This window comes from Vicugna pacos, chromosome 23 (genome assembly GCF_048564905.1).
Source record: "Vicugna pacos chromosome 23, VicPac4, whole genome shotgun sequence".
Lineage (NCBI taxonomy): Eukaryota > Metazoa > Chordata > Mammalia > Artiodactyla > Camelidae > Vicugna > Vicugna pacos.
This window is the reverse complement of record NC_133009.1, coordinates 7,588,417-7,605,565: the sequence shown is the minus strand read 5'-3', so window position 1 is coordinate 7,605,565 and position 17,149 is coordinate 7,588,417. Positions and strand designations below refer to the sequence as shown.

Below are 17,149 nucleotides of genomic sequence, written 5' to 3'. Positions count from 1 at the left end.
GCGTGGGGACTCCGATGGAAAAGTCAAGACACACGGAGGGGCCTGGGTAGACAGCTGCCTGGGGAGGACGGGGGAGTTGGCCAAGGCAGGCGTGTGGCCAATCAGACTTCTCTTTTTCCTGATGTCCAGCTGATTCCCCTCCTCTTTTCTCAGCAGGTCCCCCACATCCCACTCCTTTTCTTGGTTCCAGAGAATTTTTTTCTCCCTCCCTCCACCCACCCAACTCCCAGATCTCTCCCCACCTCCCATCCTCGTCTTTTCCTCTCTTTCTCTGTCCATGCCCTCTCTCTCTGTCTGGCCCACTCTCTTTGAGGGGCAGGCAGCTCCCATCCCCTAAGGGGAGCCCCACCCCTCAGATTCTGTACCCTCCAAGAAGCAGCATGAGGGTATGTGGATAGGTGGGGCTTGCCTTTCCAGCTTTTTTCTCCTGCCAGAGAACGATGAGGCTTTGGCTTCACAGATGGAATCCGAAGATTAAAAGGCTAAGCTGCCGTGCTCTGATCCGAACTGCCACCCACCACCTGGAGCCCCAGGACGGAACCAGAACTGAACAAAAGTCACAGGAGGGAGGGAGATTCAAAGAGAAGGTGAATGGGGGATGGGGTAGGATTTGCAAGCCAACTTCAAGCTCTCTGATGACAACTGGAAGGAAGAGACAGGAAGTTCTCCAAATCTGCTAGGCCGGGCCCTAGGAAAAAGCTTCCTGATCATACACACCAGCAGGCATTGTGTGGGGTCCTTGGGGGGCTGAGGGGAATCCCCCCACCTCCGTGGTCCTGTACCAGAGACGTGTTCATCAGGAGAGACTCTGCTTTCCCTGATGCCTTAGGCTGCTGCAGGCCAAGCCCTTGCTGAAGGCAGGGGTAGGGGGCTGAGATGTCGTCCCCAAGATCCTGCCAGTCTGCACACGTTTGCCCAGGTCCTCAAATGATGCTCCTTCACCCTCCTTTCTCCCACTGACCAGATACTGAATTCCAGCTGCAAGGTCCCCCGTAAGATCATTTCATCCAAAACTTTTATCGTACAGGTGGGGAAACCAAAGCCCAGTAAGGTGAGGCTACTTGTCCAAGATCACACGGGGCCGGGCCCAGTTCCCAGATTTCCTGACTCTCGGGCCAGAGAAGTCGCCTGCATTCATACGACCCTCCCCGTCTTTGCCTCATCCCGTGAGTCTTGAGACCAGGTGTTCTGGAGCCCTCAGAACAGACAGCCTTGGCTGCCCTGACACACCAGGCGAAGGTGCAGAGCTAACAGGCTGGCCCAAGGGGCAGGGGCTTGGCCCACAGTGTTCCCGGGCACCAGCGGGTCTGGAGGGCCTTCCCCAGCCCAAGCACCGGGTCACCAGGGCAACACTTGTTCCTGTGCCATTGACAGCGCCCTCCCACCTGGGGAGAGACAAAAACAAGGGCTCTGCTGGGTGGAAGGAGAGAGCCCCAGAGCCAGGAGGGCGCCCAGTAAGCAGATCGACCATGTAGCGGGCTGTCTTCCTCTACTCTCTCTCCACAGCCTGGGCTTGGCAGCCAGATGCCTTCCCCCACAACCCCCCAGCCTGCACCCCCCCACCTCCCCGCGAAGAATGCAAAAGCGGCTGTTCATTCATTCCCCTGCAGTCTGCTCCCACCCTCCCTCCCGCTTTCTCGGTGGTGCACCCCCGCCAGCACCCCTGCTACCCGGGCTCTAACGAGGTGCCCCCTGCAGTCCGGACTCCCCAACACGCTGGCAAGCCCTGCGTCACTCGCGCAGCCGGCTTCAGGCGCGCACGCGCCGACTCCCCCACCCCCGCCTCCCCCCACCCCACCCCCACTCCCGGAACCCAGCCGCCTCTGACGAAGGCTGCGCATCCTGGACCTTCTCCCAGCTTCCACTCTCCTTTTCACAAGCGCGCCCGTCATCCGCTCTGGTTCCCATGGATTTCTGGGAGGGTCCATGGGATGTGTATGTGTGACTTGCGTGGGAACCGTCTGAGCATCGTGCTGTTTGTTCCAGGCAGCTCAGCTCCCACGGAGCCCGGAAAGGGGGGCGGGAGGTGCGGGGAGCCGGTCTAATCCGAATCTCATTAGGAGAAGCACGAGGCATGATGATGGAATGGAGGTGGCAGGCCGTGGGGACGGAAGTCTGGCCAGCTGACCCTGTTGCTGCCCCTTTCGCGGGCAGGGAGAGAGGCGATGCTGGAAGTTTCAGGGAAATTGGGCATGGGGCATATTCCCTGCTGAGGGCTTGTAGCCACGCGACCCTGACTGGAACGTGTTCCTCGCCCTTCCTCAGACAGACACACAGATACACCCACACCCACACACACCCACACATGGTACACTCCGTGTCTTCCAAACCTTTTCTTATGCTGGTTCCCTTTCCGCTTATGTGCTTTTTCCTCGTTTCCCACCTGGCAAAATCTGATTCAAACCTTAAGACGCAGCTCAAATGATAGGGGCTGTTCCGTTTCTCCCAGGCAGGGGCAGCGGTCCTGTCCACCACGCTCTTTGTACTCGGCATTATTGCAAACACTGAAGACATGCAGTGACTAATTCATGGATTTTTCCCTTTAGCAAGCTATGAATTCCTCAAGGGCACGGGGTATATATTACCTCTCCTTGAATTCTTAGCTGGGAACCTTGCACATAGTTGATACCTGCTGAAAACTTGCTGAATTGCACTGAAGTGGGAATTTAGGAGGCAGAGTGGGAGGGATGGGACAGCATCTGGCAGTTTTCATCCGAAAGAAGATGCAGTAAGCCGGGAGGATTACTGGGTCGGTTCTGGAACCAACCTCCTATCTGGAGAGAGAGTCCAGGGCACCTGCTCTTGCCCTTCTGTGGACATCTGTGTGACCTGTAGACCACTCCAGATGGGGTGGCTTGTCCTTTGTTCTCCACCCTTAACATCTGCCACGGTTTTGTGTGTCTCACCCTACACATCCTCAATTAGTCTGTAAGCTTTTTCTGGTCAGGAACGCTGTCTGTTTTTGTGTGTTTCTGTATCTGGCTCAGTCCTGAGAATCTGGGAGACCCTCAACAATTTGGTCTCTGTGGGTTGAAAGAACCTGAGGCTTTGGCTTCAAATGTAGCTGTCAGATTTCTTGTCAGATTTTAGGGAAGATGTTTCATGACGGTTGTGAGTTTTGGGGAAATTCACCAAGAAAAGTCTGAAGTCATTTTCTAAAGTTTCCTAAGAATAAGGTCCTTTCTCCACCCATCTTCTCAGAGCAAGTAAATGGTGGAATGCTGGGGGAGAGGGGCGGCCAGATGGCTATAAGGTACTATTCTCGACTTGTTCACATTGTCAAGTTCAAGTTGGGTATTTTTCATATTACTTTATTTCCTCTGCTGTGAAGCGTGTTGGAATGTAAAGTTGTTCCACAAAGTTAACGTGGTCTGTAAGAATGAATAGATATATGTACAGAGTACACATATGCACTTACTTGCACACCTGTATATGCAAATGCCAACAGCACTGAAGGAATGAATTTGTGTATGGAGGAGGGGGCCTCCTTAAATCCAAGGGAAACCAGCACATTTTGTGTGTGGTGAGGGTGGCGATGCTGTACAGCCAATGTAGCTTCCTCTGGTTTACAGCTGCAGAGAGCAATGGAGGAGACAGACATATTCTGGCGGGGCAGTGGGATGAGGATGATTGCGTTGCTGAAAGAAAACTGTTCAGGTTTGCAGGAGCAGGGGAATGACTCCTCCGCCCCGGGGAGCCCATGGAGCTTGTGGGAAAGGGGGCTTATCCAGGCCATCGCACCAGGTTGCTTCCAGCCACAATACTATATTGACTTTAAGCAGGAGCCTTGGAGAAACCAGCTGCGCTAGAAGGAATGAAGCAGTTGTATGGGAGCATGGGGGAAGGAGGCTGTGATGAAACGGGCCCCCTGTTCTGTAAATTAGCAAAAGAGAGAGGTGGAAAATAGTATAACAGGAATTTCTTGAAGCGGGGACCCAGCTTAATCCAATTTAAGAACCTCTGAACTTTTTCTCAACCTAACTTGAGAGTGGGCCCTGTATCCTACTCATTTCTAGAACATTCCCCACCCCCACCCCCACCATCATACACTCAAGGCTCTGTAGAGGGGCAGCATCTCCGAGAGGAAGTGAAGGGGACAGCGGAGGTGAGTCAGCCCTGCCGGACCCAGGTTCCACCTGGGGGCTGTCACAGTGCTCACCCAGGCCAGTGGGGAGCGTGGGAACTTAGAGGGAAGGACCGCCCATACAGGGAATAAATTATTGCAAGGGAAGGGAATAATCCTGCATCAGAGCATGGTCTAAAGGGTGGAGCTGCATACAGGAGCAGGAAAGCTGGAGCGTCCTTGGAGGGGCCTCATCCACCTCCATCGTTGACAGATCTGGAAGCCGAGAGCAGAAGGGACCCGCAAGGTCAGACAGCAGATGGGAACAAACTGTATCCTCACCTGGGTTCCTGCAGGTTCCCCACCTGCGCTCATCCATGATGGTAATCAGGGCCCCCCCACCTTGAGGCCCCCGTATCTTTGTCCCATTTAGACCCCAGAGGAGATAGAGACCATGTCCATGGCCCATGGGTCTCAAGTTGGAACCCGAGGCCAACTCCTTGACGTTGGAAAATCACACCAGTGAGAGATGTGGAGCAAGACAGGAGCCAGCTGTGACCTGCACCGACCACCAGGTGTCACTGCTGTGTCTGTCTTAGAAGGAGAAGCTGATCTGCATGAGAGGCAGAGGCTTCTGGGAGATTTCCAGGTGCTCCGCCCCTTGCGTGGGAGCTGCTTCCCCGGGAGTGGAAAGGATTGGGCCATCCCCACTGATAGAGAACAGATGGTGGGGCGAGGTTGGTGGCTCTGTACCCTCCACTGTGGACATTGTGTTCCCCAGGGCATCAGGGCTCCTGTCCAGAGTGGCCAAGGATGCTGAAAGATGGCTGCACTCACCAGGGTCCACCCTGCGGCCCTGACTCCCACCCCTCTCCCACTGGCTGATTCCTAGGTTTTTGAGTCATCCTTCTTCTTGACTGTTCCTCCCTGCTCTTACTCTTGGAATAGAGAGGCCCATCCAGGAGTCTGGGTGCTGAGAAGGGCCCCATCTCGTTCCTGTGAAGAGAAAGCCGGATGCAGGCCCTTGTGCAAATCCCTGACCCTCCACCCTCCCTCGGCTGTTCCCTTGCACTTTCTTCTGGAGAACACAGGCTGGCAGAGAGCCGGTGAGACGTCTGGAGCCAGTGAACAGGGCGGTGGAGCGGCAGTTTTGGGAGGTGGAATCCTTGGCCAAGGGGACCCGGGTCGCTCGGCCTTTTGGGGCCAGAGTTGCCCACGATGAGGGGTTTCCAGCAGGACTTTCCAAACCTCACCTCCAGGCTGCCCCTGACCGTCTTCTGTTTGCTTTAACCAGGACCAAGATCCAGATGTCAGTCCATGGCCCAGACTTACCCAGGAGTGGTGAGGGGAAGAGGAGAGAGAAGAGAATATGAAATCTTTAGACACACATCTGTGCTTGTGGGGCCAGAAATCTGGGTGTGCAGGGGGTGTCTTTGAGCTGGGTGGACCAAATCAAGCCTTTAGGAGTCTTGCTCTAGAAGCTGCAGCTTCTTGTCCCTGCCTCAGGAAGATGCGATAAGAAAGGCAAAGCTGGGAGCAAGAAGAGGAGACAGAGAAAAGATGATGGGCACAGGCGCCTGGACCACCGCACTCCAGTGCGGTCGGAGGCGCTCCAGGGGTGGAGTGAGGCCTAGATGACCACGGACTGCAGCAGGCGGAAGCACATCATGAGGTCCAGCGGGATGGGCGGCTTCAGGTAGTTCCCATCCAGCCGCAGGTAGCGGAGGTGTGGCACGTTCTCCAGATCTGAGGAGAAGTCGTGGAAGGCGACTACATCATTGGGGCAAATCTGGGTCCCATTGATTTCTATGGAGAAAGAAGGGAAGAAGTCAGCAGGAGAGATGGGCAGGGCATCAGGACAGACAGGGCTGGAGGCAAAGACGAGGAAGGAGAAGAGGGTGGACAACTGAGGATGACGGCTCTGGAGTTCTCCTTTCTGGAACTGGCTGACTTTGGGAACATATGACCACGAATGAGTCAACCCCAGCCTCCTGGCTCTAATTACTCATTTGTAAAATGAATTAAGTTGGAAAGGACCAACAATTGTTGTTGGAAATTCACTCCGGGGAGTCATGGAGGAAGTCAACTTGGAGCTGAACCTTCAAAGACAGGATTAGCACCTGGGGATAGTGTTCTGATGGTGTAACCTACATGAATGAGGCTGTGGAGGCCAAAAAGCTCATGGCAGAGTCTGGGAATAGTAAATAATACAATGTGATGTACTAGGGAGAGTAAGCTGGGAAGGTGAGTCGTGGCCAGCAATTACGGTAGGCTTTCCAAAATTTCACCAGGGTTGGGGGCTTTGGTTTCCAGCCTGAGGAACGGCATTGGGCAGGACTGCTGTTATGAGAGAGGTAGTAGGATAAATAACGGTAGGGTGTAGCATCCTGGATATTAAATCTGGAAGGGTCCTCTGATCAGCTTTATACAGTATAAAGATGAATCTAGCTACAGCATGGAGGAACAATGGGTGAGTGAAGCAAGATCTGAAGCCAACAGGTGGCTGGGAGGATGACTCTGGAGCTTTTCCTGTGAACAGGATGTGAGGCATGAGCATGGACAGAAGATGGTTACATTAACTGAATGAAAGATGGATGACAGGAAGAGAAAAGGGGGCCTGGGAAGGGCATGGGGCCCTAGAATGTGATGAACCTACTGAATCTCCAGTGATTACTGATTCTGGGGAAAGTAAGCTGGAAAGGTGAGTTATGGACGAATTTTGGTGGGCTTTCAAATGGAAAATGAGTTTCCGTTTGCACCTTCTCCTCTTACTAGAGGATACGAGGTACGTCACCTTCTAAGTGATGCTCTTCGTTCTCCCTAAGCCTTGCTTCTCCTGTCATCTGTGGATTGTTGTCGGTGTGCCGTTTTCCTTCATCTTCTTCCTCTTCCTCGTCTTCCCTCACTCCCCTTTCTTCTCTTTTTAACATGGGAGAAGCAGGAAGAGCCCTGACACTGCCAGATTTTCTTCCTATGGTCTTTGGGACTTTGGACCATCATTTCCCCCCCTGGTGCTCAGCTCCCAGGTCTGTGAAACGGTGAGAGTGGGTGTGAGCTTTCTGTCTTCCACCTCAGGAGGCTGGATCGCACCCCCTGCATCCTATTCTACAATCTGGGCGAGATCTGTAGACATTTATTAATCAAGTTATCTTTTCCATCTGTAATTTTGGCTTCTACAGCCTCCTAGAGGTAATCTGCTCCATCAGTTTACGACCTGCAGGGGACAATCAGACACTTTCCCCTCTTCCTGAATTTGTTTCTTGCAAGATTTTAAAAAGCCTTCCCCTACTTTGTGTAATTACTGCAGATGAGTGAACAAGACTGTTCTGTCCATGTTCTTCAAGACTATAGAAATGCAAAACGCTCCCTCTCGTCCTTTGGCTGCAAACTGGGGATTTCAGCATGATTTTCGGAGTGCCCCTCTTTCCCGGGGTCTCCTTCATCCCTACAGCTGCTGCATTCCTTGTGTGGATGTAGCCTGATTTTGTCCAGGGGTCAGACAACATTCTCTCTCTTGTTTATAAACTTTGTTATAAGTTATAAACTTATAAATGTTTGATGCTCTATTCAGAGTTCACATTTTTGATTGAAGCAAAATTGTGACTTCCAGCCTCTTCTCTGGCCTAAAATTTTTACCCCAAGCCCAGGACCCTGTAAAGCTTAGGCAATCCTGCCTTAAACGTACTGTCCTATATGACTGAAGTCTTGCAGCTTTCCAGGTAGACTTGGAAAGCATCCCCATTCGGACATGTTCTTCTGGCTGCCACGTTTTTAACCAGTTGTATGCCCTGAGTATACAGCTCTGTGTATGCTTTTTACAGACTCTTTAAAACCTAGGCTCAGGCTTGGGAAGAAACTTCCTCTTACAGCTGCCAGCTTCTGCAGGGGACAGAAATGTCCTGGGCCTGTCCCCAGAGTGGGCTTTTTTTTTTTTTTTGGTTTTAAATTTCACTTATTATTTATTGTTATAGAGAGAATTACTACAGATTAAGGAGATATAAAAATGTCTTTAAATGATATTAAATAATTTAGTTTGCAATCTTAAAATGTATTTAAGTAAAATGAAAAATATGCTTATAAAAATTAGCTATACTAACCTTGTTTTTTGTTTATTTGTTTGTTTTTTTCCAGAGTGGGCATTTAAATGTCACCATTCTGCTTTTAGGAGAATGTCCAGGACTGTATTCCATGTCTACCCTACCTATAGATCTGGAGGGCAAAGAAGCTGGGCTGATGAGAAGGGGTGGAGGAAGAAAAGCTATTTACCCTCCAAGTATGGTATTCTGTGCACTTTCTCCAAATTTAACTGTTAAATCTCATGTCGACTTTGTGATGGAGGGTGTTACTGCCATGCTCATTTTATAGGTGAGGAAACTTCCCAGGGAGGTCGAGTATCCTTTCACAGTCACACAGATAGTAAGTGGTAAGACCAAGACTTGAAGACCAGGGCCAAGTTGGGTGCTTTTTGCAACTCCCACCAGGTCCCTGCGAACGAACGTGTAGAGGCGGGAAGACTCTCCAACCTCCCTCCCTGGGAACACGCCCACCCCAGCCCCGCCCCGCTGGCCCCAGCCCCGCCCCGCTGGCCCCAGCCCCGCCCCGCCGGCCCCGCCCCGCCGGCCCCGCCCCGCCGGCCCCGCCCCGCCGGCCCCGCCCCGCCGGCCCCAGCCCCGCCCCCACTCACTCTCTATGCTGTTGTTGTTGAGGTACAGATGCTCCAGCCTGTTGTTGATGGCAGGCACGTTGCTGATCTTGTTGTGTGACAGGTGGAGCACGAGCAGGTTGGAGAGGTTGAAGGAGTTCTTGGGGAGTCCCCTGTCTGAGAGCTTGTTGTAGTTAAGGCGAATGAAGGCCAGGTTGGGGAAGCCCTTGAAGTACCCACTGGGGATGGTCTCGATCCTGTTGCTGTCCAGGTAGAGCTGGTGAATGGCCGTGGGGACCTTGGGTGGCATCTTTCTCAAGATGTTGTTGGCCAGATTGAGCTGCATGAGGTTCTTGAGGCCCTGGAAGGTGTCGGGCTTGAAGACGCCGTCACTCAGCTTGTTGTGCTGGAGGTCCAGGAGCAGCAGGTTCTCCAGCTTGCTGAAGACGCCGGGTGGGATTCTGGAGATCTGGTTCTGGCTCAGCCTCAGCTGCTCCAGGTTCCGGGGCAGGGCGGAGGGCACCTCTTCAAGCTGGTTCTTCTCCATGTAGAGGAACACCAGGCTGGGCAGTTTCTCCAGCACCTTCTGGTCTATCTTGCGAATTCGGTTGTTGTCCAGGTTGATCCACCTCAGGCCGGAGGCATTCCTGAAGGACTCCAGTGGGAGCTCAGTTATGAAGTTGTTCTGCAGGTAGAGGTAATGGATGCGGGATGGGATGACCGGGACCTTTCGAAGGTTGCGGCTGTCACAGTAGAGGGCAGATGGGAAATCAGAGGGGCAGTAGCATTCCCGGGGACAGTCAGGAAAGACAGACGGAGGGCCTGGTGGGAGGGGAGGAGGCAGGTCTGTAGGCTCTGATGGCTCATCGGGCTGAGGAAAGCTGGGTGTGGGCCTGAGTCGGGGTCTGGGCCGGGGCCTTGGTCTGGGTCTTGGTCGTCTTGTTGCCTGGCCTTGGGCCTCTGAGGCCAAGATGAGGAGAAGTGGGAGGAGCCAGTAGAAGGATGACCTCATGATCCAGATGATGCACCTGCGGGGAGGAACACAGGCAGTCATCAGCCTGCCAGGCCTCAGTAATGAGAGGACATGTCCTTACAGCTAGAGTTGGCCAGGATGGGCTCCAGGGGAGCTGTGGGAGGGGCCTCCGGAAGCATCTCCTTGTCTGCCTGCATCCAGCAGGTGAGAAAGTAATGAGGGCTTGAGGGTCTGGATCCCTTGCCCAGGGGCCTAGCCCCTGAAGGTGCTAAGCCTGCCCTGGAGAGTGTGAGCCATCCTGGCAGAAAGCCCACTGGGCTGTGAATCAGGAGTCCTGGGGTTTCCTGGAAAAGACCCTCAGATCCCTAGTCCCCCGTTTCCCTATTTGCAGCATGTGAAAGCCCTGATGGGGGGATGCTAGGACATGTGAGCCGTATGTGAGATGTTACATCTAGAAGTGTCCTTAGAGATCCCGTAACTCAGTGGTTTGCAAACTGTGCCCTCATTTCTGTGGAGTCCCCCTGAGGGAGGAAGGCCGAGGGGATGTTCATGGGCACCCCCAATCCACTCCCATGCCAGCCTAAGCAACCTGTGTTTTTGAATCTGTTTTATATATTGAAGTTTAGCCAAAGCATTCAGTTGAAAAAAAAAAAGTTGCTTTGCTAAAAATGTTTTGAAATTCACCAGTCAAATCCAGACTCGACTATTTATAAAAAATTGAGTACTGGAGGGAAGAAGGGACCTGCCAAGGCCAGGAAGCTGTTTAGCAGCAGACCTGGGACAAAACCCCAGGGCTCCGTGGGCTCGTGGAGAGCGTGGGAAGGAAGGAAGGTGCTGCAGTCAACCCTGCTCAGCCTCGGAGGGGCAGAGGGCGTCTCCCCACATCTTCCTTGCACAAGCCCTGGACACCCGGCCTGCACGCTCTCACACACACAGCACTCCTCTGCCTGAACCATTCACATAAGCAAACACGCAGTCTCCTGTCCTCTGCATGTGTGTGTGTGAGTCCCCATAGAGAATACTGAGTGTGGGAAGGAAGGAAGAAAAGAAGGAAGGAAGACAGACGAGGAGGGAGGAAGGAGGAAGGAGGAAATTGTCCTGCAGCCTGTTGCTTCTCCATCTCCCTCTGAGGTGGTCTCTTCCCAGGCAGGCCTCTCCAAGGGGGGTCCAGGACTGCCATCTTCCCTGGGACTCCCATCACGAAGGACTTTACAGCTAGATTCCTGACTTTATCTCCAGCTGAGGACGTAACGGTCTTGGGGATACACCAAAAGAACTGAGAAGAGAAGACATTCATTGTGAAATGAAACTTGAGTCTTGTTACCTGACTCCATGCCACTTATAAGTCGTGAGCCATGACTTAGTACCTTACGAGTCCCCAAATCTTCTTGAAAATAGCACAGCCGTATTGCACGTAGACTTTGAAGGAGTGGGTAAAGCGTTAGGGACTAAAAGGAAGCATCTTTAGAAGCCATCCGATCTCGGTGACCTTGAGTTTTCTCGCCTGGGCATTTCTTTATTTTCTGACCACCCAGAAGCCTGACAATAAGCAAGAGATCTCTTGCGAGCAGCCCTGGCTGTGGTTCCCTCTGTCCCTTCATTGCTTCTGTCACCAAAAGCATCCGCCAGGTACTGGGCCCTGAGGTTAGCAAGGAAAGTGTGTTCAGAGCTCCCTGCAGAAGACCGCTCTGGGAGGCACAGTGACTCAGGCAGCTGGTCCTTGCAGGGGGCCTTTCTGGGTGGCTCTGAGCCCGGGCAGCCCCTGGCCCCCTTGCCAGGGGTGACGGAGTCACAGGTCAGTCACAGCTCCTCCTGGCGGGCCTGCCTCCCTCGCCCTCCGTCCACGGTGAACGCAGGCCTTCCTCGTCCCCCGTCTCCCGCACCAGACCTTTCGGGAGCTTCTCTCATCTTCCCTCTAGTCCTCTGACCGTCTGCACTCCAGACCCCTGGGGGCTGGCCAAGCTCCTCTCAGGGCGAGGGGCGACTCCCGGGGAGCAGCTCCCCGGTCCTGCTCCGTGGAGAAACTGGGTTTGTTCACCTGCCCTTCTCTGAGCCCTGTGATGGAACCACTTTGTGTGTGTGCGTGTGTGCGTGCATGTGTGTGTGCAACACGCTTCTTTCTTGAGGAAATAGCGTTCGTTTCTAAGGCTTTTCTCATCGGGCCTTGCCCCTTCCTGCTAGAGCTTGACCAGTCCCCCGCAGCCTAAGTCACCAAACCAGAATCTGTGACAGACTGGACTCCAGGGGAGTCACAGTCCTTCCCACAAAGCCCTAAGTCACAGCTGTCTGTCTTCCGGAACCTTCTGTCCAGTCATAAGCTCCCTTAGGGTGGGTCATAAGCATGTGTGATTTTAAAATTTCTTATCCCTTTGCAAGCACACCTCCCCACGTCCCAGCTTTCTGCTGGGCTGTGCCTACCGCTCAGTCAATGAACACATGACGACCACCTGCCACCACCGACCTCCCACAGCCCTGCTCACCAGTGTGGGCTCTCAAAAGTTGCTCATTCCTGGGGGAAAAGCAATTGTTTTGCCCAACCTCAAATTCACTTTCTCATTTAAGAATGTTTTCTAAGAGAGGTTGGGTTTTTTTGTGTTTGTTTTTTTGAGGGGAGAGTTAGTTAAGTTTATTTATTTAGTTAGTTATTTTATTGGAGGTACTGGGGATAGAACCCAGGACCTTGTGCATGCTAAGCATGCACTTTACCACTGAGCTATACCCTCCCCCCATAAGAGAGTTTTAAATTCAAATTTCAGATCCGAGTGTTGGAGATCTGGGCTTGAATCCTGGCTCTGACCCTCCTCTAACTCCAGCTCCCCAACTGTGTGAGAATCAAAGGAGATCACGTGCGTGAAGGCATGCTGTTGAGCATAAAATCTCTTCACGTGGCAGGGCTTTTATTTATTCATTTATTTGTTTATAAAAGAACACATTCTCTAGAGAGGTTCTGACTTTTCAAATGAGACAGCCCTGTCCCGGTTTCGCTCATGAGGTTCAGATGCGATGGTCAGCCTCAGGGCAGGGCTGCGCAGAGGTCCGTATGGGTTTGCCAAGTCATTAGGGCAAGTTTAAGGGTAACTGGCTTTGTATGGAGAGAGCCTGGGGTTGGGGCCGGGCTGGGAATGAAGTTGGGTGTGTCTCCCTGACTCTACACTACTTGTCAGATTTCCCCTCTAGCTGATCACCCCTGAGTCTCTGTGGCTTAACCCAGCCAGGGACCCCTCCCATGGAGGACAGGGCTGCCCCTGCCTCTGCTACAGAGCCATGCCCACGCACATGGGGATGACCCTCTTTCTTTGCTCCCATTTTAAAAAATTTATCTATGTTATTTGGGGGGCGGTAATTAGATTTATCTCTTTATTTCTGGAGGCAGTACTGGGGATTGAACCCAGGACCCTGTGCACGCTGAGCGTGCATTCCACCATTTGAGCCATGCCCTTCCCTTCTTTGCTCCCTGCTTTCTGCCCTAAGCTTAGGCTTCTGAAAGCCATCCTGCTCCTTCTGTGTCTTCCTAAAGCCTGGAAGGGAGCTGGAAGCCAGGAGGATCAGGTGGTCTCTACCCAGTTGTTAGCAGAGGAGTAAAGCAGGCCCACTCAGAGCCCGAGAATCTTCCAAGGCCGCCAAGCAGGGCTTGTGTGGCCCTGCGGCAAGGAAAGGGCTGACATGGAGGCGCGTGAACCCAGCGCGTCCCCTCTCCTGGGGGATGAGAGCAGTGCAGGCGCGAGCCTGACTGGGGCCGTGGTGGGAGAGCATCCTGTGCATCTCGACGGGGGGCGGGGGTCTCAGCCCGGGCCCCCACCGCCAAGTGACGCGGCCCTCTTCTCAGCCTCAGTTTCCTTATCTGTAAAATGGGGAACAAAATCTTCTCCATCCCTGTCTTCTTCATCCAGCCTTTTTCCGAAGCAAGTGTGCTAAGCGACTTTAAAATGTGCTGCAGATCCAAAAGTGCTAAAAATACATGTAAAACTATCACGGAGAGACCATCTGTCTCCCCAGTGTCTAGCACAAGGCAACGTGTAAACAGAATGAAGCTTTTTTGGCTTCAGGCCACTAGTCCAGAGGAGCAAGTTTTCCATTCCAGGGGCCCGGGGAAGAAACAAGGGTGAGATGGCCCTCGGTCCTCTTACAGACTGTCACCTCACCATGTCCTTCTCTCTGCCTCCGTCCCCTAGCATCTCCACCCCCTGAAGAAAGCCTTCACGAATCTGATGCGTTCGGCGTTTGTAGATCTGGGTCTCAACCCTGCAGCTGTTTAGCTGGGTGCTCCTGGGAAATCTCTCCCCTCTACTAAGCTCCAGCTTCCCCATCTGTAAAATGGGCACACTAACACCTTCCTATCAAGTTGTTTTGAAGGTTAAATGAGTGAATGTGGGAAAAGTGAGTGCTGCTCAGTGAATGTTAAGCTGTGGTTGACATTATCTCAAAGGAAGTAGTGTCTCTTTCCCTTCAGAATGGCCAGAGGTCCACCGGAAGGCAGGGGTCCTTGCAGGTGGGTACATCTTATGGACTTCCCCCAGCTCCTTCACACGGAGCAGCTTCTTTCCCTTTAGGGCCTGAGAGACAAGACTAATTAGAAGCAACTAATTAAAGACACCATAGCAGCCCCCAGCCATTTGGGGAGCTCTGCCCCTCCAGCTCACTGACCCCACTCCGAGCTCTGTGCAGCAGGTGAGGGATGCTGGCCGGGGAGTCTCCCTTCCTCAGCTGGCCCTGGAGTCCCCTTGTGATCCATGACTTCTCCTCCTAAAATTTTTTTTGGCAAGGGAGTGGTTATTAGTTTCATTTATTTTTAGAGGAGGTACTGGGGAGTGAACCCAGGACCTTATATGTGCTAAGCAAGCATGCACCCTACCACTTGGGCTGTACACTCCCCGACTCTCCTACCAAACTTTTGCACCTGCCTTTTTGCCCCTTCCGACTCGCAAATGCTTCCCTCACAGGCCCAATAAAGGGGGCTGGACCCTGGGGAGGGGGAGTGTGGACCTTGCTGCTCAGCTCATCGTCCGTGTGAGCCCAGCAGGACAGATAGCCATTGGGCAGGAGGCAGAAGAATCTAGAAGGCAAGGGGAGGAGCCCAGCACGGTGCCCCTGGGGACTCAGGGCAGGCAGATCCACAGGTGAGAGGAAACAAAAGCTCTTCTGAGCTATCTTGGGGGAACTTGCTTTCTGGAATGTTCCCCCTGTGATATGGCTGCCAGTGCTTGTAAGGACAAAGGAGGGGGAGCACTCACAGATCTTTCCTGACCCCTCAGGTGCTTGCTTCCACTCTGCAGAAGAGGGTGGCCCGTCTGGGACATTCAGGAGCTCCTCCATTAGACAGCCCTTGTCCAGAAACCGCACAGCCTTCTGCCCAGCTAGCACTGCCATCTCAACCCCGTGCAGGTCTCCCTCAGGCCCCTGGTTCAAGTTCTCAAGCCCTAGCTGACCCTCAAGTCCTAAAACAGCGACAGAGTCCTGGGTCTCCAGCCAGTGGATCTGGGCAAAGGGCCCAGTAGGTGCGTAAGCCCCCTACTACCACCCCCAGGTGAAGATCAGCTGTATTTGGGACCCTGATCCAGCCCATGCCCTGTCTGCCTGGGGACAGCACGCTCTCTGTGGTTGAAGAGGAATGAGCTGAGGGGGGGGTGTGGAGGGGGTCCACCCTGTTTGGAAACCCTTCCCTCTGAGTTACTGACTTCAGTTTCCCCCTCCTGATGGCTTAAGGAACTACTGTCTCTTTTTTCCCTCTCCCACAGGGACCCCTTGCCAGCTTGGGATAATTTCAAAGTGATTTTAAAGAGGAATCTTTCCTAGCTGCCTGCAGAAAAAAAAAATAAATAAATTGCCGCAGAGCTAGGAATTAGTACCTCCAAAGCTAGAAACAGGGTTTCCTTCTTCTTCTTCTTCTTTTTTTTTTTTCCCAAATGTCAAGTGGCCTGGACCAGTGAGACACAAAAATCCATAGCTACTGGGAAGACACTATGCAGGTTGGAAAGCTACTTTTCCCTCTCCCACCCAAGGAAGTTCTAAAGAACCAAGAAATGCTCCCAGCGCCTGCTCCCGTTCATCCCCTCCTGCTCGGCCTTGACTCTGGACACATGACTTTCTTTTGGCTCAGCCATCTCAGTGGGAAGACGCACTTTCTTTTTCACAGCTGAGGAGCGTGTGAGAGGGAGAGAGACAAGATGCAGTGCGTGTGTGTGTCCGCTAGTGTTTATTCACTACGTGGTCTAGCTCTGCATGTCAAACGCAGTCAGGATGGAGGTGAATGGACAGGATGCCTTCATCCCGTGTGTGTAATTTGTGTGTGCGCAGGTGACGTGACAGTGCAGCCTCTGTGTGACACGTGTGTGTGCCTGTGACAATGTGTGACACAACATGAAAGGTGCAGAGGAATGGGTTCTAGGATTGGGTTTCTAGGGGAACCTGATCTGTAGAAATAACTGTGTACAGCATAACTGCGGGCCAAGTCATCTGTACCAAGAAAGTTTAACTTTTGCAGCAAGCAGCTACATAGGTGTGGAAGGAGGAAGAGAAGGGGGAGGAAGAGGGTGTCAAAGAAATGAGGGAGACTAATTTGAGCTCCTTTGAAAGGAGAAAATTTTGGTGGAACGAAGGAAAGGAGGAAGGAAGGAAGGAAGAAGTTCGAGATGAGATCAGTAACCTAGGATGGGCGGAGCAGGAGGAAACTGGCTGGAGGCAGGAGTCTTCCTCCTCATCCCCCGCCTGGGCTTACCTGCACCACCTGCCTCTCCTCTAGGTTCCAGAGGGGTTTAGTCTCCGACAAGCCTCCCTCCGCTTCCCCCCACCCTTCGGTGGAGCTGTGGCAGCAGAGAGCCAGCTAGAAGATCTGATCTCCCAGTGGTGTGTGCGTGCTTGAGTTTGCCCGGCTTCCCTCCACCGGATCCTATTGGGGTGGGGAGGTTAGGTTAGGGGGAGGGCCGGGCAGATCGTAAGGAGGGAGGGGAGGAGGGAGGGAGGGAGGGAGGGAGGAGAGAGGGGAGGGAGGGAGCTCGGGAAAAGAGGAATGACAACAATAAAGTCTTTATTTAGCAGCCAAAACTCCCAAAGATTTCATCCACACACCATGCCCACTAACAGACCCGTTTTTAATAACATTTCCTTCTGCTGCTGCTTTTGGGAGGGAGGTTGTTTGACCCATGTTTGGAAAACAAGCCAAGTTAACAGAGGAGAAGGAATGAAAAGCAACCTCTGTGCAGCGGAGAGCTGGATGGCTGGGTCCAGCCCCAGGCTGCTTCGGTCCTCCTCCTAATGACTGCCTTGCTTCTGATGCCTCCTGCTCCCCTGGTGTTAAATTCCCCAATGTGAGTCGTTGTGGGAGGTTTTCTCAGAGCAGTGGCAGCCCTTCCCTAAGCCACCTGCCCTAGGAGGTCGCCAGGGGAGCGGAGCCTCTCACACGCGCTGCACGAGGACAGCCTGGCTTGGCTGCAGGAGGGGTGCGCGAGGACCAGCGAGGGTGAAGTCCGGCCTG

At 53.1% G+C, this 17,149-nt stretch overlaps 1 protein-coding gene across 1 annotated transcript; it reads right to left on the bottom strand.

Moving 5' to 3' along the window:
- Nucleotides 1-3,295: 3,295 nt before the first annotated feature.
- Nucleotides 3,296-16,560, bottom strand: PRELP (proline and arginine rich end leucine rich repeat protein). Its single transcript, XM_072948425.1, has 3 exons — nt 16,394-16,560; nt 8,748-9,733; nt 3,296-5,869 (listed from the first exon to the last, which is right to left on the bottom strand). The coding sequence occupies exons 2-3, from the start codon at nt 9,715-9,717 to the stop codon at nt 5,694-5,696; spliced, it is 1,146 nt and encodes a 381-aa protein (XP_072804526.1). The 5' UTR covers nt 9,718-9,733; nt 16,394-16,560; the 3' UTR covers nt 3,296-5,693.
- Nucleotides 16,561-17,149: the final 589 nt, after the last annotated feature.

Bases quoted from the DNA above. Each gene is read 5' to 3' on its own strand.
- PRELP (XM_072948425.1), bottom strand. From the start codon at position 9,717: ATGAGGTCATCCTTCTACTGGCTCCTCCCACTTCTCCTCATCTTGGCC. The intron at 5,870-8,747 runs GTGAGTGGGGGC...CTTTCTCCATAG, and splicing joins CAACAACAACAGCATAGAGA to AAATCAATGGGACCCAGATT.